This window comes from Chamaea fasciata, unplaced genomic scaffold (genome assembly GCF_029207755.1).
Source record: "Chamaea fasciata isolate MVZ Bird 193981 ecotype frontalis unplaced genomic scaffold, bChaFas1.0.hap1 SCAF_12, whole genome shotgun sequence".
NCBI classification, from domain to species: Eukaryota; Metazoa; Chordata; class Aves; order Passeriformes; family Sylviidae; genus Chamaea; species Chamaea fasciata.
The window spans coordinates 15,875,348-15,895,705 of NW_027094097.1; the positions used below are offsets into that span (position 1 = coordinate 15,875,348).

General features: G+C 65.4%; 4 protein-coding genes across 6 annotated transcripts; 3 read left to right on the top strand and 1 right to left on the bottom strand.

Moving 5' to 3' along the window:
* Positions 1-1,505: 1,505 nt before the first annotated feature.
* HAS3 (hyaluronan synthase 3) lies at positions 1,506-5,689 on the top strand. 2 transcript variants are annotated; one of them, XM_066194829.1, is made up of 4 exons: positions 1,506-1,541; positions 2,336-2,956; positions 3,477-3,578; positions 3,680-5,689. In XM_066194829.1, the coding sequence occupies exons 2-4, from the start codon at positions 2,336-2,338 to the stop codon at positions 4,601-4,603; spliced, it is 1,647 nt and encodes a 548-aa protein (XP_066050926.1). In that variant the 5' UTR covers positions 1,506-1,541; the 3' UTR covers positions 4,604-5,689. The 2 variants fall into 2 exon arrangements, with proteins under 2 accessions (XP_066050926.1, XP_066050927.1); XM_066194830.1 differs by lacking the exon at positions 3,477-3,578.
* Positions 4,759-7,259, bottom strand: CHTF8 (chromosome transmission fidelity factor 8). 2 transcript variants are annotated; one of them, XM_066194838.1, is made up of 5 exons: positions 7,223-7,259; positions 6,596-6,636; positions 6,403-6,520; positions 6,125-6,334; positions 5,779-6,026 (listed from the first exon to the last, which is right to left on the bottom strand). In XM_066194838.1, the coding sequence occupies exons 2-5, from the start codon at positions 6,616-6,618 to the stop codon at positions 5,952-5,954; spliced, it is 426 nt and encodes a 141-aa protein (XP_066050935.1). In that variant the 5' UTR covers positions 6,619-6,636; positions 7,223-7,259; the 3' UTR covers positions 5,779-5,951. The 2 variants fall into 2 exon arrangements, with proteins under 2 accessions (XP_066050936.1, XP_066050935.1); XM_066194839.1 differs by having other exon boundaries at positions 4,759-6,334.
* A 64-nt stretch (positions 7,260-7,323) lies between these two features.
* UTP4 (UTP4 small subunit processome component) lies at positions 7,324-12,222 on the top strand. Its single transcript, XM_066194820.1, has 16 exons — positions 7,324-7,539; positions 7,869-8,060; positions 8,138-8,222; positions 8,321-8,410; positions 8,524-8,732; positions 8,840-9,011; positions 9,092-9,183; positions 9,541-9,637; positions 9,826-9,890; positions 9,990-10,112; positions 10,226-10,385; positions 10,610-10,716; positions 10,943-11,038; positions 11,196-11,381; positions 11,516-11,626; positions 11,979-12,222. Exons 1-16 carry the CDS (start codon positions 7,381-7,383, stop codon positions 12,093-12,095), a joined length of 2,061 nt encoding a protein of 686 aa, XP_066050917.1. The 5' UTR covers positions 7,324-7,380; the 3' UTR covers positions 12,096-12,222.
* A 526-nt stretch (positions 12,223-12,748) lies between these two features.
* Positions 12,749-20,263, top strand: SNTB2 (syntrophin beta 2). The gene is given in 8 exon segments (XM_066194831.1): positions 12,749-12,800; positions 12,803-13,270; positions 16,976-17,186; positions 17,598-17,808; positions 18,261-18,403; positions 18,539-18,735; positions 18,811-18,992; positions 19,180-20,263. Coding segments are annotated over 8 exon segments (1,557 nt in total). The 3' UTR covers positions 19,273-20,263.
* Positions 20,264-20,358: the final 95 nt, after the last annotated feature.

Below are 20,358 nucleotides of genomic sequence, written 5' to 3' on the forward strand. Positions count from 1 at the left end.
GAGTCCTGGCCATGTCTCCACCCGGTGCTGTGTCTTGCTGTGAGTGCACAAGCAACAAGAGCCCATTCTCCTCACCCAAGAGTGGATGGCCAAGCACTCCTCATTACTCCTGGCACTGGTGTCAGATCATAGGCACGCACTGGGTGCTGCTGTACCAGCTGTGCCTGTCCAGGGCCTGCTGTGAATGGCAGAGGGGGAATTTGGAATGAAAAGCCTCCTGATTTGATGCACTGGCTGGGCACTGTCCAGCCATCCTGCCTCCAGGAGCAAGAATGTGCCCAGCTGTCCTGCCACTGCAAGTAAGGCAGCAGCTGTGCCAGAGATGGAGAGAGTTTGGTTTCCATCTGGAGCAGCCACAGGCACAGGGAAAAGTGAGGGGTCCCTGATGAGGGCACAGGGAGGGCTGCAGACACGCTGCCTCGTCTCTTGTCCCAGCACCGTGGTGGTGGCACAGGCGTGACCATGCCAGTCTGGCCCCGCTGTGCCCCGCTGTGCCCCACCATGGCTATGTGGGAGCCCCGCTGGTGGTGCCGAGAGTCCCGGCACGTCCCTGTCCCATCTGTGGGCTCACCGGTTCCTCACACCTCACTCCAGGCGCTGGGGAAGCTCCCAGACAACATCACCACGGTGCCGGGGCTGTCAGTGACGGGGTTCTGCCTGCACGGGGTGCTCCTGCTGCAGGGATCCCCTTTCCCAGCTCCTCGTGCTTGGAGTCTCCTGGCCCAACCCCGGCGTTACCTCGCACGCAGTTCCCAGCACAGCAGGAGACGATTGGGGTGAGAAACCCAAAAGTGCTGAATTTGAGCCCCGAGTCGAGGCTGTGCCTCCCACAGACTCAGAATGGCCCCTCCAGGAGCGGGCTGTCCCCTGCCATCAGGCCAGCACAGGGACTAAGTGCTGCTGTCCCCGGGATGACCCTGGTCCTGCCCCGGCAACCACCCGCCACGAGGACAGAGTGACACGGGTGGCTTACGCCGCGGAGGGACACGGTGACACAGGAAGGTGACATGTGGGTGTCATGAGAGGGGGCCCCAAGAGCGGGGCGGGGGGAGATGGAGTGGCCGGTCCCTGCCCCGTGGCTCTGTGCCGGTGCCCGTGGCTCTTGATGCCGGTGCCGGGCGAAGGTGATGCCGGTTCCGGTGCAGCACCAGAAGCCGCCGCCGGTGCTGCCGGTATAGCAGCTGTGCCGTGATGCCTGTGACGGTGCCAGTGACGGTGCAGCACTGGTGCCGCTGTTACCGGTGCCGCCGGTGCTGCCGGTGCCGGTCATCACTCCCGCAGTGCGGGGCTGGGGCCGGTGCCAGGTACTGCCGGTGCGGGGCGGGTTCCCGGGGGTTGCGGGCGGAGCTGGAGCCGGTGCCGGTGCTGGTGCCGGGGGCGGTGCCGGCGGTGCCGGTGCCGGTGCCGGTGCCGGGCGGGGCCCCCGCGGGCTGCGGGCGGTGCCGGCCCCGCCGCGGTATAAAGGGGCCGCACGGGCCGGGCCGGGCGCACAGCGGCGGCGGCGGGTGGGGAGCGGCGGTACCACCACCGGCACTTCCACGGTGAGTCCCGGTCCCTCCTTCTCCCTCCCGGCCCCGCTGGTGCCGGCTCGGGGTGCCCCCGCGGTGCTGCGAGATCGGCAGCACAGGAGGCTGCGGGGCCGGGGGGTAACGGGCAGTCGGGAGCGCCGGGGGCTGCGGGACCGGGAGGAGCCGGGAGCGCCGGGGGCTGCGGGAGCGGGGGGAAGCCGGAGGGGGCTGCTCGGGAGGTGCCGCCGGGGGTCCCTGGGGCTGGCTCTGCGCCCCGCCCGCACCCCCCCACGTGCTCGTTCGTGCACCCCCGACCTGCCCGCACCCCCTGCCCGCGTCCCGGTGCGCCTCCGCAGTCCCGTCCTGCCCGCGCTGCTCGTCCCATCTGGCAGCGGGGTGAGGGTCTGGCTGCTGCCATCCCCGCAGCCGGGGGTCCCACCGCATGCGCTCGGGGTGGAGGAGGGCTCCGGGCGGCCGTGATTTCCCCTGGTCCCTGACATCCCCGTGCCCTTCCCTGTCCTCCAGCCCAGCCATCGCCTAGCGAGCAGCCGTGCTCCTGCTTGGGTGGATGGGGGGTGCTGGCACCGTACACAGTGGGGTACTCGGGACCCCTACACCTCACTTGGCGCCACGCACAGTGGGGTGTGTGGGACCCCCACACCTCCTCTGTCCCTGTGACACAGTGAAGGTGTCACCCCCAAACCAGTGACGGGTGAGGGACAGGGTGGCTGTGGGGCAGCAGAGGAGCAGGGCCACCCCGCTTTTGTTCTGGGTGACCTGGTGGGGAGGATGTCCCCCTGCACTGATGGTGCCCCGTGTCCCCCCAGATGCCAGGGAGCCTCTCCACGGCCCTGCGAGTCGTGGGGACCAGCCTCTTCGCCGTGGCGGTGCTGGGGGGAATCCTGGCTGCCTACGTCACAGGGTACCAGTTCATCCACACGGAGAAGCACTACCTCTCCTTCGGGCTCTACGGGGCCATCCTGGGGCTGCACCTCTTCATCCAGAGCCTCTTCGCCTTCCTGGAGCACCGGCGCATGCGGGGCGAGGGGCAGCCGGTGCGGCCGGGGCGCTCGGTGGCCCTCTGCATTGCCGCCTTCCAGGAGGATCCCGACTACCTGACCAAGTGCCTACGCTCCGTCAAGCGCATCGCCTTCCCCGACCTCAAAGTGGTGATGGTGGTGGACGGCAACGGCCCCGACGACACCTACATGCTGGACATCTTCCGGGACGTGATGGGCTCCGAGCACTCTGGCAGCTACATCTGGAAGAGCAACTTCCATGAGCAGGGCGAGGGGGAGACGGAGGCTGGGCTGCGGGAAGGGCTGGCCTGTGTTCAGGCACTGGTCCGCAGCAACACCTACTCCTGCATCCTCCAGAAGTGGGGCGGGAAGCGGGAGGTGATGTACACGGCCTTTCGGGCGCTTGGAGACTCCGTGGACTATATCCAGGTGCATGCATGGGCTGGGGGGATGTGGGCAGTGAGCATCCTGCCTGCTTGCCCAGGCAGAGGGGCTGTGGGTGGAATGGGAGCAGTCCCGGGAATCCTCAGGAGCATCTGGGTGCCTGGAACCAAATCTGGCCCCATGTACTGCCCATGATCCACCAGGGCTGGGGGCAACTGGCACTGGGGTGGTTGAGGTGCTGAGCCCTGCCCACACTGCTGCCCAGGGGTGTCCCATCACCTTCTCAGCACATGGCCTGCTATAGTGTCATCCCTTGGGACAGTGTGGCACAGGATGCCAGGTCCCCACATGTGGTGACTGGGACAGGACCTCCCTCAGTGCAGGTGTCCTGGGCAGCAGTGCCCCGGTACCAGTGGGTGCTCTGCTCCCTGCCATCGCCTGCTGGTCTCCGGGGCTCTGCCTGGTCTCGCCGTCCGTGGCTCAGGCTTGCCTGGCTGTGGGCTGGGCTGTCTGCCGGGCGCGCGTGGGCGGCAGGAGCGGGGCTCGACATTCCCTCTGCCCCCAGGTGTGTGACTCAGACACGGTGCTGGACCCCGCCTGCACCGCCGAGATGCTCCGCATCCTGGAGGCCGACCCCCGTGTCGGTGGCGTCGGTGGCGATGTCCAGGTACCCTGGCATGAGGGAGGGCACCCCGGGGCGGCGAGGGCAGGCCTTGGGGTCCCAGGGGGCTGCAGCACTGCCGGGACTCACATCCATCCCCTCTGCAGATCCTGAACAAGTACGACTCGTGGCTCTCCTTCCTGAGCAGCGTGCGGTACTGGATGGCCTTCAACGTGGAGCGCGCGTGCCAGTCGTACTTTGGGTGCGTGCAGTGCATCAGCGGCCCCCTGGGCATGTACCGCAACGCGCTGCTGCAGCAGTTCCTCGAGGACTGGTACCACCAGACCTTCCTGGGCAGCAAGTGCAGCTTCGGGGATGACCGGCACCTCACCAACCGCGTGCTCAGCCTGGGCTACCGGACCAAGTACACGGCTCGCTCCAAGTGCCTGACGGAGACACCCACGCGGTACCTGCGCTGGCTCAACCAGCAGACCCGCTGGAGCAAATCCTACTTCCGTGAATGGCTCTACAATGCACTCTGGTTCCACAAGCATCACCTCTGGATGACCTACGAGTCGGTGGTCACCGGCTTCTTCCCCTTCTTCCTCATCGCCACCGTCATCCAGCTCTTCTACCGCGGCCGCATCTGGAACATCCTCCTGTTCCTGCTGACAGTGCAGCTGGTGGGTGTCATCAAGGCCACCTACGCCTGCTTCCTGCGGGGCAATGCTGAGATGATCTTCATGTCCCTCTATGCCCTCCTCTACATGTCCAGCCTGCTGCCCGCCAAAATCTTTGCCATTGCCACCATCAACAAGTCGGGCTGGGGCACCTCAGGGCGCCGCACCATTGTGGTGAACTTTGTGGGGCTGCTGCCAGTGTCGGTGTGGGTGGCGGTGCTGCTGGGCGGGCTGGCCTACACCGCCTACAGCCAGGACCTCTTCAGCGAGACCGAGGTGGCCTTCCTCGTCTCAGGTGCCATCCTTTATGCCTGCTACTGGGTGGCCCTGCTCACCCTCTACCTGGCCATCGTTGCCCGCCGCTGTGGCAAGAGGCAGGAGCAGTGCAGGCTGGTCTTCACCGAGGTCTAACCATGGGGTGGTCCCATGCCAGGGTCATCTCATGTGCCATGGCAATCCAATGTGTCAGGGTAACAACCCCCCATCCCCTCTTCCTCATCCCAGAACCACCAGGTGCTGGGGTGGTCCCACATGCTGGAGTGAACACCCCCAGTCCCCTTTTTCCCAATCCCGGAGCTGCTGGGCAGCGCGGTGCGCTCCCAACCCTTGGCATTTCTCATCAGATCTTGAAATCTTGCTTTTTCTCTTTATTAAGATGTACATTCTTCCTATATTTTCAATTTTCCATCCCAAGCTGGCCACAGAGAAGCTGAGCCAGGGCTGCTCATCACCCAGCCAGGTGCTGCCAGCTACATCCCAGCTGTGCCCTATGGAGCATCCTGGTGTGGAGCGCTGCTGGCTGCGCTCCCCACGCCCCACTCCAGAATTTTCCACCCTTTGGTGCTTTTTACAGGGATTTCAGTCCCATCTCCATGGTGCTACAGCACTTCCCATCCCCAGGACACACGGTCTCCGTCCAGCACAGTGCCAGCACTGCTGGCTGGTGCTGCCTCTGCCCCACGGCTGCGTGCGGGCACGTACCCACGGGGAGCCCCCCAGGCCTTTTGGGGGTCTGGCTGCTCCGGGAGGGCAGCAGGTTCCTTCAGCTTTGCCAAAGAGCCGAGGGGGAATCCTGGCATGGAGAAACTGGGAAAACTGGGGGGGGCAGTGTGTTGGCCAGAGCATGACGTAGCCCCAAAGGGTCTCTGGCCAACACACAGCCCCATCACTCCCACCCCGCTACCTTCCCAACTGTGGGAAGATGGGGATTTAGGCAAGGTGCTTCCCAACTTTCCCCTTCCCAGGGAATTCACCTGTGGGTCCTTTTTTCAGGACTTGGATAAAAACCCCTTTCTATGACGGAGCTTTTAGCTGGTTTTTGTTTAATTTAATACAAGGTTTTTTAGAAGACTTTTGTAGCTCTTTGGTATTCTCGCAAATGGTTTGTAAATCTATTTATTTTTGAACCTGCCAGGGGGATTTTTTTCCATATTTCGGGTGGAAAAAGCTGGTTTTTATATCCTGATGGAGTTGTGGAAATAAAGACTTGAAGTGAGGGCACACGGCGTGTTTTGGGGAGGGTGCCTGGCCCCCCTGCCCGACTTGAGGGAGCTTGGTCCTGAGTCCCTGCGTGGCACTGGTGTCCCTAGAGCTGCAGGGAGAAGGTAGAAGAAGACATCTCCATATGGCACTTCCATGGATCCCTGGGACCTGCTGGACACTGTGGGAGACCCCTGCCCAGGGTCACAGGAAGTCCGCGTGTCCCCTGGGGTGACCCACAGGGCCTGTGGCCAAGAGGTTGGTTGCTCTCTGAGAAGAGTCATTTTGGGGAGGACAAGTGACCCAGGAAGGGCTCCAGGTACCCAGACACAGGACAAAGCAGCCACAGCGTCCCCTGTGCAGCATAAGGATGAGGTCCTGGATCTCTCCAAGTTCCTGCTGCTCTTTCCAGCAGCAGATCACAGTTCATAGCCCACATCCTTCCCCTCACACCTTCTTGGGCACGTGGGTGATGATGGGCTTGGGGCGGGTTTTGAAGAGCAGTTTGGTTTTGATGAGGGCAGTAACAGTGTAGTGGCCGTGGGGCTCTGTGGGGCTGGGCTGGGGGGCTCCTCCCTGCTTCACCAGCACAGCAAACGGCTTCTCCAGCTGCACCACCTTCCCATAGAGGATGTGGTGACCCACGATGAGCACAGGGATGCCCTGGGGAGAGCAGAGGGTGAGGCTGGGCTGGGCTGTCCCCGGCAGGTCCCGGCGGTGACCAGCCTCACCTCACAGGTGTAGTGCAGGTCTCCCAGCAGGCTCCCGGCCAGGTCCCCGCTCTGTCGGGGCTCCACCTCGCCCTGCAGCTCCACCAGCACCCACTGTGCCAGGGCCCCCGTGCCAGCGCTGTGGGAGACATGAGGAGGGTCACCCAGGCCCCAGCAGGCACAGGGGTCACGGGGACAAGACCCACAGGCTCACCTGGAGATGACGATCTGCACCATGCCGGGCCCTGCCAGGGGCTGCAGAGACACAGTCAGGGCAGGGGGAGTGGGTAGGGGAGCAGAGCCCCTGGCCCTTCCCCTCTCGGGGTCCCACAGACTCCCCCTATGCACAGACCCTGTTCTGGGCTCACAGATCCCGAGATCCAACCCCCCAGGCCCTATAGAATCTCCCCAGACCCTTCAGCCCCCCCTGGGCCCCACAGATCCCCAAGCCCACATCTCCCCGTAACGGGTCCTACTGTCCCCCCAGCACCCGCAGCCGCCGTGCCCAGAACCCAGACCCCCCCAGCCCCATCCCCTCCCCGGGCCCCGGAGACCCCCATGCCCAAAACCACGACCCAGACCCCCCTACGGGCCCTGCAGCCTGCCCCGGACACCCAGCCCCCAAAGCCCGGATCCTTTCCGCGGGCGCCCCGAGCCCTGCACTCCCGTGCCCTGCGCCCCCCGGTTGCGCGGGGCGCTGGTGCCCTCCAGCGGCGCCGGTGCCGCGGGGACGGCCCGGGGCAGCCCGGCCGGGTCTCTCGGGACAGGATCCCTCCCGCCTGCACTGTGCGCTCGCCCCCGGCAGCGCCCCCGCCGCGCCGCCCCGGCCCCGCTCCCGCACCCGCCGCCGGCAGCGCCCGAATCTCCCGCCGCGCCGCCGCTTCCGCTTCCGGTGCCGCGCGGCGCCCGGGGCAGCTCCGGTTCCGGCGCGCCGCGCGCACGTGGGGCGGAGCGGGGCCGGGACCGGGAGCGGAGCGGCGCCGGAGCCGGCGGAGCGCGATGGGCGAGTTCGAGGTGCACCGGGTGCGGTTCTTCGGGCTGGTGCCGGCGGGCGTGCGCTGCCTCGCCTGCCAGCCCCGCGGCGCCCGCCTGGCCCTGGCCCGCACCGACGGCGCCGTCGAGGTGTACAGCTTCGCCGCCAACTACTTCCAGGAGAAGGTGAGGACGCCGGCATGGGCCGTACCGGGCTGTACCACGCCTGTACTGAGCCATACCGGCCTTTATCGAGCTTGTACCGGGCACGTACCTAGCCTGTACCGTGCTTGCTTGGTCCTTCCGATCGGTTCCGAGCCTATACTGGGCGTGTACCGAGCCGAGCCGGGCCGTATCGAGCCGGGACCAGGCTCTGCTTGGCCCTACGGATCAGGACCAAGCCTGTACTGGGCAGTGTCGAGCCTCACCGAGGCTGTACCGGGCTTTAGCTGGCCCCGCTGATCCGTACCGGGTGGTACCGGTCCGTACCGTGCCGTGACCCCGTCCCTGCACAGGTGATCCCCGGGCACGAGGCGCGGTCGGTGGAGTCGCTGTGCTGGGCGGCCGGGGACCGGCTGTTCGGGGCCGGGCTCAGCGGGGACATCACCGAGTACGACCTGTCGGGGCTGAGCGCGGGCCGCGGCGTGGATGGCGGCGGGGGACCCATCTGGAGCATGGTGGCCAACAGCACGGGCACCCAGCTGGCGGTGAGTGCCGCCGGGAGCGGCTGCGGGGCGGGGGGAGATGGTCCCGCTGGGCCCTGCGCTGATCCCGACCCCCCCAGATCGGCTGCGAGGACGGCTCTGTTAAGATCTTCCAAGTCATTCCAGGGGGGATCCAGTTTGAGCAGAACCTGGACAGGCGGAAAGGTGGGTCCTGGCTGCAGCCCCATCCCTCTGTCCCTCCAGGCGTCCCGGTGACCGGGGGTGTGAGCCCACAGGCTCTCACGCGGATCTTCCCTCCCCAGGTCGTGTCCTGAGCCTGTCCTGGCACCCCTCGGGCACTCACATCGTGGCTGGCTCCATCGATTTCTTCCGTGTGATCGACGTCACTTCAGGTACCTCCTGTCCCAGGAGTAGCCCCATCCCATCCCCCGGGACCGCTGGCACCCACCGGCCATGCCGTGCTCTGGGGGATCCCCCAGCCACCCCCAACCTTCTCCCACGCCAGGCCAGACGGTGCAGAGGATCATGGTGAACCACCAGGTGGAGAAGGCCAAGCGCGAGTGTGTGGTGTGGGCCGTCGCCCTCCTCTCCGGCGGCACCGTGGTCAGTGCCGACTCCTTTGGGAGGGTGCAGTTCTGGGACTGGCAGCAGGGCACGCTGGCAGAGTCCCACACCATCAGCACCTCGGCCGTGCTCTCGCTGGCTGTGTCAGAGGTGGGTGATACCCCCAGGTCCCTCCCTGGCACACTCTGTGCCCCCCAGCAGTGCCCTCGTGTTGTTCCCAATCTGCTCCCACACCCTTGTCCCGTTTTCCTCCGCAGAAGGAGGACAGCATCGTCGTGGGCACCTCGACTGGGGCCACCTACCAGCTGCAGCTGCTGCCGGTGAAGCTGGGCGGGCCGGAGAAACGCTGGGTGCGGACAAAGACCTTCCAGTTCCACAGCCACGACGTGCGGGCCGTGGCACACAGCCCCACCGCCCTCATCTCCGGGGGTAGGACTGCTGGCAGCACCGGGACTGGACTGGATCTCCCCTCCCAGTACTGGCTCAGCTGACCTGTGCTTGACTTCCAGGCCTGGACGCCCAGCTGGTGATCCGCCCGCTGATGGAGAAGGTGCAGAAGAAGGGCTATGATGCAGTGCTCCGAAAATTCACCTTCCCCCATGTGAGTGATGCATGGACTGGGGTCTTGGAGCTGGTGGGGCTGGCAGCGCTGGATCTCCTTGCCCCTCCAGGTGCCCTCATTGCCCTGCCAGGGTTCCTTCTCTGTGCCTGGGTCCCTGTCCCTCCTCTGCCCCGTTGTGTCTCCTTTCCTGGAACATCCTGCCAAGGAGCAGTAGAAGTTGTCAAGCTGGTCTTGCTGGTCCTGCTGGGTCTCCATCTCCAGGCTCCCATCCCACGGGACCTGATTTCCCTGCACTCCCCCGCCTGGAGTCTCCAGCCCCCCCGGGCATTCTGGCTGTGCCTCAGCCCGCTGTGCCAGGCTGTGGGTCCATGACATCCTGCCTGTTTTTCCACGCAGCGACGCCTCGTCTCCTGTGCCAGGAAAGCCCGGCTGCTCCTCTTCCAGTTCTCCCAGTACCTGGAGCTCTGGAGACTCGGCTCCACTGAGGAGACTGGTGAGTCACAGGTGCAGCTCTCCAGTGTCAGCTCCCTGGCACAGCCCATGCTGCCAACAGGATTTTGGGACTGAACTGTCCTGAGCCTCAGGGAAGGGTCTGGGCACTCCCCCAGGATCCCCAGCTGCTCAAAGAGCCCCGTGTGGTTTTCCCACTCTCACTGATGGTCTGTGTGGTTCCTTTCCCAGGAAAGGACGGCGAGGTCCTTCCCTTGTGCCGGATGCCCGAGCACCTCGTGCAGCTCAAGAGCAAGGTAGGTCTGACGGGGCTGGGGTGCCTCTGGGGCAGCTGAGGGGTGTGTGCTGGGCTCTGAGGGTCCCTCGGGCCCCCCTCAGTCCTGTGGCATTCCCAGGGCCCAGAGCACATCTACTGCAGCTGCGTCTCACCCTGCGGCACCTGGGTCGGCTACTCCACGGCCTCCCGGTTCCAGCTGTACCGTGTGCGCTGCGACGGGGACGGCGTCAGCCTCAGGAAGGTCAGAGGGCTGGGGGGCTGTGGGGTCCTGGGGGCTGGCGTGGCCAGTGTCACTCGTGGGCAGTGTGGGTGACAGTGGGGTGACTGCCAGGGCTGCATTCTCCCCACTCCCAGGTCCCCAAAGTGCCCAAGCTGCTGCCTCCAGCCTACCAGCTCCAGTTCTCTGCCGACTCCGAGAGCCTCTTTGTCGCCTCTGCTCGAGGATGTGTCCACGTCTTCCAGCTGCTGGAGCCGGGGGGCTGCAAACACCTGCACACACTGCAGCCACCCTCAGGTGTGAGCTGGGGTGGTGCTGGGAGTTCCTGGGCTCCACGTCCCTCTCCCCTGTGGGTGCAGAGGTGGGGTGTCCCCCTTTCCTGCCCTGAGAGGTGTGTGAGTCTCTCCTGGGAGTGTTTGTGCCTTCGTGGCCTGGCACTGGGCAGTCAGGGGGGACGTGGGGCTGGGTGTCTCTCGGGTTTGGGGCTGCCAGCACCCCTCTCAGCCCGAGGGTCTCTGCAGGCTGCTCTGAGGCCGTTTACCTGCTGGCGCCGAGCGCGGACGGGCACTGGCTGGCAGCTGTCAGTGGCGACTGGGCCATTCACGTCTACAACCTGAAATGCTTCAAGGTGGGCCTGGGAGTGACCCCCCAGCCTCAGGGGGTGTGGGATGGGGGGCTTAGCAGGCAGGGCCCCCCTGGGAGCCACCACTGCATCTCTGGAGCAGGGGCTGGGGTGGGTGTGAGGGAAAGGGGGTCAGAGGCAGTCCCGGAGGTTCTGGTCAGGGGTGGGCATGTGGGAGATGTGTCAGTGGTGGCCCCAGTGGGTCCCCTCAGTGCACTGTCTCCTCCTGCAGCATCACTGCGTGGTGCCCACCTACGACTGCGCCGTATCGGCCCTCGCCATCCACCCCAGCACCAACAACCTCGTCATTGCCTACTCGGACCAGCAGGTAGGAGCTCTCCTGCTTGAGCTCTCGTGGCCCTGTCCCCTTCCCTGTGCCTGTCTCCCTGCCTTCAGGGCTTTTCGGCTTGGCTGGAGCTGCTGGCATGGGGGTGCTGCCAGGAGCAGACACCCCTGAGCCGCCCGTGTCCCTGCTGTCCTGTCAGCTGTTGGAGTTCAGCATCCCCGAGAAGCAGTACACCAACTGGAGCCGCGCCGTGCAGAGCCGGGGGCTGCACCGCACCTGGCTGGAGCGGGACTCGCCCATCACACACATCACCTTCAACCCCAAGAACCCCGCACACATCCTGCTCCATGACACCTACCTGCTCTGCATCCTTGACAAGTCCCTGGTGAGCTGGCGGGGCCGGGGGAGCCTGGGCAGTGCTCCTGTGGGAGCGCTGACCTGGGGTGTGCTCCTGTGGGAGCGCTGACCCGGGTTGTGCTCCTGTGGGAGCACTGACCTGCGTTGTGCCCGCTCTCACAGCCCCTGCCCGACGACAGCGCCCTCCTGATGAACCAGAGCGCCCTGAAGCAGCTCCCAGAGACGGCCAGGAAGCGGCAGCTCCACGCCTTCAAGATCTGCAAGAAATTCCAGGTGGGTTATGGTGTCAAGGAGTTGCTCAGGCTCTGGAGAGGGACTTTGAGCAAGGGTATGGACAGGACAAAGGGGGAATGGCTTCCCACTGCCAGAGGCCAGGGTTAGATAGGATAGTGGGATGGAATTGTTCCCTGTGAGGTGGGGAGGCCCTGGCACAGGGTGCCCAGAGAAGCTGTGACTGCCCCTGGATCCCTGGAAATGTCCAAGGCCAGGTTGGATGGTGCTTGGAGCAGCCTGGGCTAGCAGAAGGTGTCCCTGCCCATGGCAGGGGGTGGAACAAGATCCTTTTAAGGTCCCTTCCACCCTAAACCATTTCCTGATTCCATGATTCCCATCTCCTGCTTTGTAGCCACTGCTCTTCATGGATCTGCTGGACGAGAACTGCCTGGTTGTGGTGGAACGACCCATCATGGACTTCAAAACCCAGCTGCCTCTGCCTGTCCAACAGAAGAAATTTGGCACCTGAGAGCAGAAGAAGCCACTCCAACCTCGGGAACTGTCTCTGTGCTGCCTTCCTGGGGCACTGTAAGAATTTTCTTAAGGTGCTGTAGGAATAAAACCTCACTGTTCTGTACATGCCCAGGCTCAGGGCTCATCCTTGTGCGTGACTCCCTGTTGTCACACCACCATCATGTCATCACGATCTTCATATCCTTCCGGTTGTCCTCCCCGGCGCTGCGGGGACAAGGTGATACCCCACCTTCCATCCCTTTTCCCTCCCAGTGTCTAATCCCAGTGTTGGCTTCTCTCTCCCCAGTGGGCGCGTGGGTCCGTGGGTGCTGCCTGGGGCCGGGAAGCTTCATTCCCTGAGGACGGGAGTCTGTGGGTGTTGCGTGGGGCAGGGAAGCGTCATTCCCCCAGGATGGAGGGAGAGAAATCGGGGATCCCCGGAAAATACGGGAGATTCAAAGCACATCTCATAAAATAAATCGCAGCGCGCCAAATAATCTCGGCGCCAGACATGGCGTGCGGGGGCGCGGCTCCCTAGGCCCCGCCCTCCGCTGCGACCAATCACAGCAGCGGCGGCTTAGTCGCCACCTCTGATTGGTGGCGGCGGAGGCGGGGGCGGGGCGGCCCCACCCCGTCCCCCCCGTGCCCCAGAGCCTACCGCAGCGCGCCATGCGGGCGGGGGCGTGGCCGCAAGCCGCGCCCTCTCCCCAGGCCACGCCCCTTCCCCGGTGACCGGCGGCGGCGGCGGCGGCGGCGGCGGCATGGCCGTGTGGACCCGGGCTTGTAAAACGGGGCTGCTGGAGCTGCTCCTGCGGGAACGCTGGGTTCGCGTGTCGGCGGAACTGACCGGGGAAACTCTGAGCTTAACGGCGGAACCGGGGACCGGCGATCCGTCGGTGGTGAACGGCGTGGTGAACGGCAACGCGGAGGCGGCGGCGCCCGGTGGCGTGAGGAGGGTGCGGGTGGTGAAAGCGGAGGCGGGAGGGCTCGGGATCAGCATTAAGGGAGGTCGGGAGAATCGGATGCCGGTGCTGATCTCACGGATCTTCCCGGGATTGGCGGCGGAAAGGAGCGGGGCGCTCCGGTTAGGCGACGCCATCCTCGCTGTTAACGGCGTCGATCTCCGCGATGCCACCCACGATCAAGCTGTGCAGGCGCTGAAGAGAGCCGGGAGGGAGGTCATCCTTGAAGGTAACGCCTAAACCCCTTCCTCTCCCTCCGGATCCCCGTTACGGGCCCCTGGTCCTCTCCTGTCCCCCGCCCTGGTGCTCCCCCACCGTTACCGGCTCCCAGCACACCTCCCTGCCGCTGTCACCGGGCTCCCGGACCCCCTTTGGGTCCCTTTTCCGGGTGTGGGACGCCACTGCCCCCACCCCAGTCCTGGCGACTGTGTGTACCCCCAGAATCCCCAACCCACGGTGGGCCCCCCAGCCACGGGGACAGCGACTGGGGTGTCCCCCCTGGTCGGGCTGTTCCCTCTGTGGCAGGATGGGGACCCCTGACAGCAGGGGACAAGGACAGGGCATCTCCACTGATTGTGTCCCTTCAGGACGGACTTGGGTCCCTCAGAGAAAGATCTGGGGTCCTCACAGACAGACTTGGGGTCCCCCAGGATAGACTCGGTGTCCCCTGGCCGTGGCGTCGCCCTGAACAGGTTGTCTCCTATCCTTGGTGGCAGGATCCCCAGGCTGGCTGATTGTCCCCACGGAGGGCTGTGACCCCGGGTATCGGTGCAGGGTCTCCCCGTGTCCCTGCGGGCTCAGCCTCCCCGCGGGCTCGGTGTCCCCGTGGGCCCTGTGCCCACAGCACAGCTGGCTCGGGACTGGCCTGACGGAGCCACCAGCTCCTGCCCGACCTGTTCCCGGCAGCCTGACAAGCTCGGGCAGGACCTGCCCAGCCCGGCGGCGCGGCACGGGGCTTGTGCCATGGGGCACCGTGAGGACACCAGCCCCCTGTGGCGGGGGTCAGGGTGGGCCGTACAGTGCTGTGGGGCCACACACACCGTCCTGGTGTCCTGGCGTGTCCATCTGTCCTCCGCTGCATGAGGCTGTTCCATGGACATGGTGCCCATTGGGCACAGGGTACAGAACCGGTGCTGCTGCTTTGCATGTGCTCCTGACACACTGCACTGTGGACATGAGGGGACATGGCCGGGCTCCCCAGTGCTGGCACACCTGGCACGAGGTGCTTGGCCACGGCTGGGGCGCTGCAGGGGCCGAGGTGGGGCAGAGGCGTTGGGCTTGCTGCTTTGGTCGGGGCTGCTGTTGGACACAGCAAGAGTCCCCACGGGACCCCGTGCCTGATTCAGCACGTCCTTCCTCGTGCTGCCCAGCCGTTTGATCCTGTCCCACAGGAGCTCCAGCTCGTGGTGTGTTTGTCCCTCGTTTCCGCCATGGGCACAGGCGCCGTGGCAGACGCCTTTTCCTTTCCTTTCCTTTCCTTTCCTTTCCTTTCCTTTCCTTTCCTTTCCTTTCCTTTCCTTTCCTTTCCTTTCCTTTCCTTTCCTTTCCTTTCCTTTCCTTTCCTTTCCTTTCCTTTCCTTTCCTTTCCTTTCCTTTCCTTTCCTTTCCTTTCCTTTCCTTTCCTTTCCTTTCCTTTCCTTTCCTTCCCTTCCCTTCCCTTCCCTTCCCTTCCCTTCCCTTCCCTTCCCTTCCCTTCCCTTCCCTTCCCTTCCCTTCCCTTCCCTTCCCTTCCCTTCCCTTCCCTTCCCTTCCCTTCCCTTCCCTTCCCTTCCCTTCCCTTCCCTTCCCTTCCCTTCCCTTCCCTTCCCTTCCCTTCCCTTCCCTTCCCTTCCCTTCCCTTCCCTTCCCTTCCCTCTCACTGTGGCTGGGCACTGCTGGTCCGATGGCTGTGGTGGGACCATCTGGTGGTCAACGGGTATCAGCAGGGCCCAGAGAGGAGCTGGTGGGGGACACTGGCCTTGGCATCCAGCCCTATCCCTCCTCACCACCCTGTCAAGTGCCAGAGCTTCTCCCAGGCTCTGTGCCAGTGGCGGAGGGGGAGCCATCAGCCCCCATACAGCATCTCCGTGGGGCCGGTGTCACCCATGCTGGGGGCTGGGTTTGGCCTCAGGGCCCACACCGAGCACAGGACCCATCTGCTGCCCTGGGGGAAGGGAGCCCTTCCGCCCCTGCGGGGAGCTGTGGGTGCGGTGCCGGCCGTGGGCACTGCCTGGGGCACGGCCGGGCACAAGCCTGGGGAAACCTGTGCTGAGTGCTCCCTGCTGGGTGCAGGGCTCGGCCCCGGTGAGGCCGGTGTGCAGCCGGCATTGCCGTGCAGCCCGAGCAGCCGCCTTCCTGCCGCGGGACAGGCGAGGGGCGCTGGCGACAGCTGGGTTTCCTCTGTGGTGAGCGCGTGGGTGGGGCGGCAGTGGCTGTGCCGGGGTGATGGTGGCTGTGCCGGGCCAGCAGTGGCGGTGCTGGTGCAGCTGTGTGCTGGTCACCAGCTCGCCAGAAGCAAAAGGGGTGGTTGTAGGTGCCCCCACCCACGTGCCTGCTGGCACAAGGTGCTCCATGTCCTGCCCTGCACCATGGATGCATCCCACTGAAAACGGGGAGCCAGTTCTGCTGCCCCCACCATGGGCAGACACAGTCCTGGGCATCCACCATTCCCAGTCACCACGGGGCACCCACGCTCCTCTGGCAGCGCCCTGGCACAGCACTCAGGCCCCAGCACTGCTGGCTGCCCAGCTTGACCTCTCACTCTCCTGACTCCATCGGGGTCAGTGCCTGCACTGCAGGGTCGCAGCGCTGTGAGCTGGAGCCCCCATGGGCTGAGCTCCCTCCCAGTGCTGGAGGCAGCTGCCCACATCTGGCAAACATCTGCCGAGGCCCCGCAGCGGGAGCTGCTGGCTGTGCTGCTGCCCGCGGCGCTCCCTGCCCTGCCCTGCCCGGCCCGGCAGCGGGATTAGGGGTGCGGGGACAGCGGTAATCCCGGGATCAGCACGGCGGCAGCTAATATTAACTCATGTGCTGCCCACAGCAAGGGCAAGCACCTCGTGTCAGCACTATGGCTCAGCAGAACTGGTGGGAAGGTGGGGGGCTAGTGGGGGGCTGCCCACTCCCTGTCCCTGCTGTCCCATCCTTACTCCCTCTTCCCACCCGGCAGCCCCGCAGTGAAGGATTGGCAGCAGCACAGCCTGGGCCCCACCACCAGTGTTGCTCCCCCTCCAGAGGGCCTGGCTGTGGCATTGTGCCGACTCCAGGATCCTTTCACCACTTGCTTCCCAGTGCAGTGCAGCCTGTTTGCTGTTTTGGTTTGGTTTTCCCTCTCACTGCCCCATCTCTGTCCTCAGCGTGTCCCTCCCTTGGCCGAGGCTGCCGGGGCTTGGCGCGGGCCGGCCGAGAGCCGGGCGGGGGTCCAGGGCTGCTGTCAGCGGGGTGGTGCTGGGCTGGGACAGTCCGGGGGGAGCAGGAGCTGGAGCTGGTGCCTCCTTCCTTCCTTCCCGGCCTGGAGAGGCGCGTGGAGCCGGGATGTCTTGGCTGCACACCCTCGTCCTCGCCCTGCGGAGCGGAGGCCGGCTGCCGTCGGGATGTGAGCGGCAGTGCCGGCTCAGCAGCGCCAGCAGCGCTGGAAACTTGGCGGGCACAGTCCTGGCTGCTCCGACAGCGGCAGGGCAGGATGGGACCAGGATGGGCTGCAGCCTGACCTCCCGCCCAGCACCATTGTCCTGTGGCGCCTTCCCCTTCCTACACCCGCGCCGGCAGCGGGATGAGCTGCCAGCACCGTCCTTCACTCGGGACATCCCTGACCCGGACAGGGTGGGGACCCCCCAAGACCCTCCAAGCCTTGGTGTGTGAGGGTCACGTCACCCTATCAGATAACCCTGGGCATGGGGCTGTGGCGTGGGGGTGCAGGACCCTCCTCAGGCCTGACTGTGCCCCCATTCCCCCTCAGTGAAGTTCATGCGGGAGGTGACCCCCTACATCAAGAAGCCATCACTGGTGTCAGACCTGCCGTGGGAGGGGGCGGCCCCGCAGTCCCCCAGCCTGAGTGGCAGCGAGGACTCGGGGTCCCCCCAGCACCAGGGCCCCCGGGACCGCAAAGTGATCCCCCTCAAGATGTGCTTCGCTGCCCGGAACCTCAGCATGCCAGACCTGGAGAACAGGTGAGGGCAGGGGCTGCCGGTGGTGCCGGTGTGGGAGATCCTGCTCCCCAGAGATCCCCAGGACAGGGCTGGGTCTGCCCACCAGTGCCAGTGTGAGGGACCCTGCACCCCAAGGACACCCTGGGCACAGCTGGGGGCTGCCCCTCACTGAGGCCATGATCTCCTGCTTTGCCCACTGAGCTGTGGAAGGACACTCCAGAGGGTTTGGCCAGGGCCAGGGCTGGGCCATGTTCCCTCCCAGGCCCTTGGCAGCCCCTCTGCCTTAAAATGAGGGCTAAAAGCCCTGGCAGATGGAAATGCACAGTGGAAGCCCCAAACCAGTGCAGCCAGTTTGCTGTGCTGGGCACAGGCAGGGGCTCCCTGGGCCGGTGCTGATGTCCCACCCCGGGCCGTGTCCCTGTCCCCTCGCAGGCTGATCGAGCTGCACTCGCCGGACAGCCGGAACACGCTGGTGCTGCGGTGCCGGGACACGGCCACGGCCCACGCCTGGTTCAGTGCCTTGCACGCCAACATCACTGCGCTGCTGCCCCAGGTCCTGGCCGAGCTCAATGCCATGCTGGGCTCTGGCAGCCCCACGGCTGGCGGCCGGGAGGTGAAGCACATCGCCTGGCTGGCTGAGCAGGTATGCACTGATGGGATGTGCCAGGGTGCTCCCAGGGACAGCAGTGCCAACGGGACATGCCGAGGATGCTACTGGGCCTGTGGATGCAGCCAGAGAGCCCAGCTTGGGCACTGGCTCTGCTGCTCTCCCATCCAGCTGTGCCTCGATGATGGCAGCATTTCCCATGCCCTCAGCCCCTTCTCCCACTGGGATTTTCCAGATGGAACCCCTCATCACACCCTCCCTATTCCATGAATTCACTGCCTGAAAGCTGCAGCTGGCCCTGGCAGTGTGGTGAGCTGAGGGCTGCTCCCAGCTTTGTTTCCCAGGATGGCAGCGCTGTGGATGCTTCCCAGCAATGAGGAACCACTGGGTTGGGGTCCACGTGCCCATGGGCTCAGGGGTTGGGTTCCTGGGCTGTGGCGGGTGCCTGCAGCCCCTGGCACCCCTCATGGTGCCCTGGTGCCCGGCAGGCACGCCTGGACGGCGGGCGGCAGCAGTGGCGGCCAGTGCTCATGGCAGTGACAGAGAAGGACCTGCTGCTGTACGATGGGATGCCCTGGACCAGGGACGCCTGGGCCTCGCCCTGCCACAGCTACCCGCTGGTGGCCACCAGGTGAGCTGGGACTGGGCCCCCTCAGGCCGTGGCTCTGCCTCCGAGCAGGGAAGAGACACCAAAACGCCGATGGGGTGACACGGTGCCGGCTCTGCCGTCACACCCCTGACCCCTACCCACCCGCTTTCTCTCCAGGCTGGTGCACTCAGGCTCGGGGCGCCGCTCGCCCGCGCTGGGCTCGGAGCTGACGTTTGCCACGCGGACAGGCTCCCGCCAGGGCGTGGAGATGCATGTTTTCCGCGTGGAGACCCACCGGGACCTGTCCGCATGGACGCGCGTCCTGGTGCAGGGCTGCCACGCCGCTGCCGAGCTGATCAAGGAGGTGACTGTGGGTGAGTGCCGCGGTGCTGGGACCCCCCGGCTCCCCCCGTGCTCCCATCCAGGGCTGACAGCAGCTGTGCCCGCAGGCTGCACGCTGGGCGGGCAGGAGGTCCAGCTCTCCATCCACTACGAGGGCGGGTTCACCATCTCCCGGGACGAGCCTGGCTCCAGCGTCCTGTTCCGCTACCCCTACGAGCGGCTGAAGATGTCTGCGGATGACGGCATCAGGACCCTCTACCTGGATTTCGGGGGCCCTGAGGGGGAGCTGGTAAGGAGGGGGCAGACAGGCTCTTCCTCCAGGGGACCCCCTGCTTTCTCCTGCTTTCCCCCATCCCCGCAGCATCCTAGCTGCCCAGACTCACTGGGTTTGGCTAGTTGGAACCCCCAGCCCTGCAATCCCCAGTGCCCGCAGTGGGACATTGGGGCAGGTGACAACACTCTCTGTCTCCCCCCAGGCGCTGGACCTGCACTCCTGCCCCAAGCCCATCGTCTTCGTCCTGCACACCTTCCTCTCGGCCAAAGTCACCCGCATGGGGCTGTTGGCGTAGGTGGCCCAGCCCCCTCGCCCTGTCACGAACCAGCTGGGGGTCACAGAGGGCCCCCCAACCTCTCCTGTTCCATCGGTGCCTTGCTGAGCTGGGATTGCTGCCCTGAGACCTGCCGGGAACGTGGCAGCACAGCTGCAGGGGGTGAGCCCCTCCTGCCCCACACCAGCGCTCCCGGCCCCCCCAGTGCCCCGGGGTGTTCGGGGTACACACACCAGCTTTAATCCCCCCGGGGCTGAAGCCATTACTGATCTCACCGCCTGTGCCTTGGAGCGGGGCCAGCTCAGCCCCCCAGCCTGGGGGACCCCTGGTGCCCCCAACTCGTGTCTAGGGGTGCCAGTGTCCTCCTGCCTTGGGGCTTCCCCCAAAGAGGTCACATTGTCCCCACATGGGACAGGGCTGGGGCTGTGGGACCCCCCATTGCTGCATGACAGGGTCTCCACTCCCTGCTCATTTGTCTTACAGGGGGCACTCAGGGGTTCAAAGGGGATGCTCTGGCCCAGGGTCCTGGTCCCTGGGGCTTGGCCTCCCCCCCATGCCCTATTGCCCCCCAACAGTGACCCCCAAATCTCCCAAAGGCTGAACAAACGCCGTGTCTCTGCCTGGGGCCGGGGCTGCAGGGGACCCTCCCGGGGCTGCCCCTCCCCAGCCCCTGCTGCCTGTGCCCCTCCACTGCGGGATCCCCCGGGGCAGGACATGTAGATTGATGCACTTTTCGCTTTTTGTACTTTCCCTCCCTTTGGGGGCAGCCCCCACACCTGCAGGGCTGGGGGGCCCAGGTAGGGCCAAAGTGGGAGGGTCCTCCAGGGCTGCCCCTTCTGCCGGGACCCCAGTACCCCCCAGCCAAACTCCTGCACAGTTCTCTGCTTAGGGGGGCCTGTGCTGGCCAGGGGTGCTGTGGGGTCCTGTGGGGTGCTGGCTCGGGGTGCTGCCCCCCCTCCTATTTTTGTATTCTTTGTAAATCGCTATTTATATCAGATTGCCTTTTCCAGGGGCTCCGGGTCTCACTGAGTCTGGTGTGGGGACATGGGAGGAATAAGGGTCTCTGGAAGGAGTGGGGAGGAGGTCTCTGGAGAAGCTGAGGAGACT

Bases quoted from the DNA above. Each gene is read 5' to 3' on its own strand.
- UTP4 (XM_066194820.1), top strand. From the start codon at position 7,381: ATGGGCGAGTTCGAGGTGCACCGGGTGCGGTTCTTCGGGCTGGTGCCG. The intron at 8,223-8,320 runs GTGGGTCCTGGC...TTCCCTCCCCAG, and splicing joins GAACCTGGACAGGCGGAAAG to GTCGTGTCCTGAGCCTGTCC. The intron at 9,638-9,825 runs GTGAGTCACAGG...TTCCTTTCCCAG, and splicing joins CGGCTCCACTGAGGAGACTG to GAAAGGACGGCGAGGTCCTT.
- CHTF8 (XM_066194838.1), bottom strand. From the start codon at position 6,618: ATGGTGCAGATCGTCATCTCCAG. The intron at 6,335-6,402 runs GTGAGGCTGGTC...TGCTCTCCCCAG, and splicing joins ACCTGCACTACACCTGTGAG to GGCATCCCTGTGCTCATCGT. The intron at 6,027-6,124 runs GTGTGAGGGGAA...TATGCTGCACAG, and splicing joins TCACCCACGTGCCCAAGAAG to GGGACGCTGTGGCTGCTTTG.
- HAS3 (XM_066194829.1), top strand. From the start codon at position 2,336: ATGCCAGGGAGCCTCTCCACGGCCCTGCGAGTCGTGGGGACCAGCCTC. The intron at 2,957-3,476 runs GTGCATGCATGG...CTCTGCCCCCAG, and splicing joins ACTCCGTGGACTATATCCAG to GTGTGTGACTCAGACACGGT. The intron at 3,579-3,679 runs GTACCCTGGCAT...TCCCCTCTGCAG, and splicing joins GCGTCGGTGGCGATGTCCAG to ATCCTGAACAAGTACGACTC.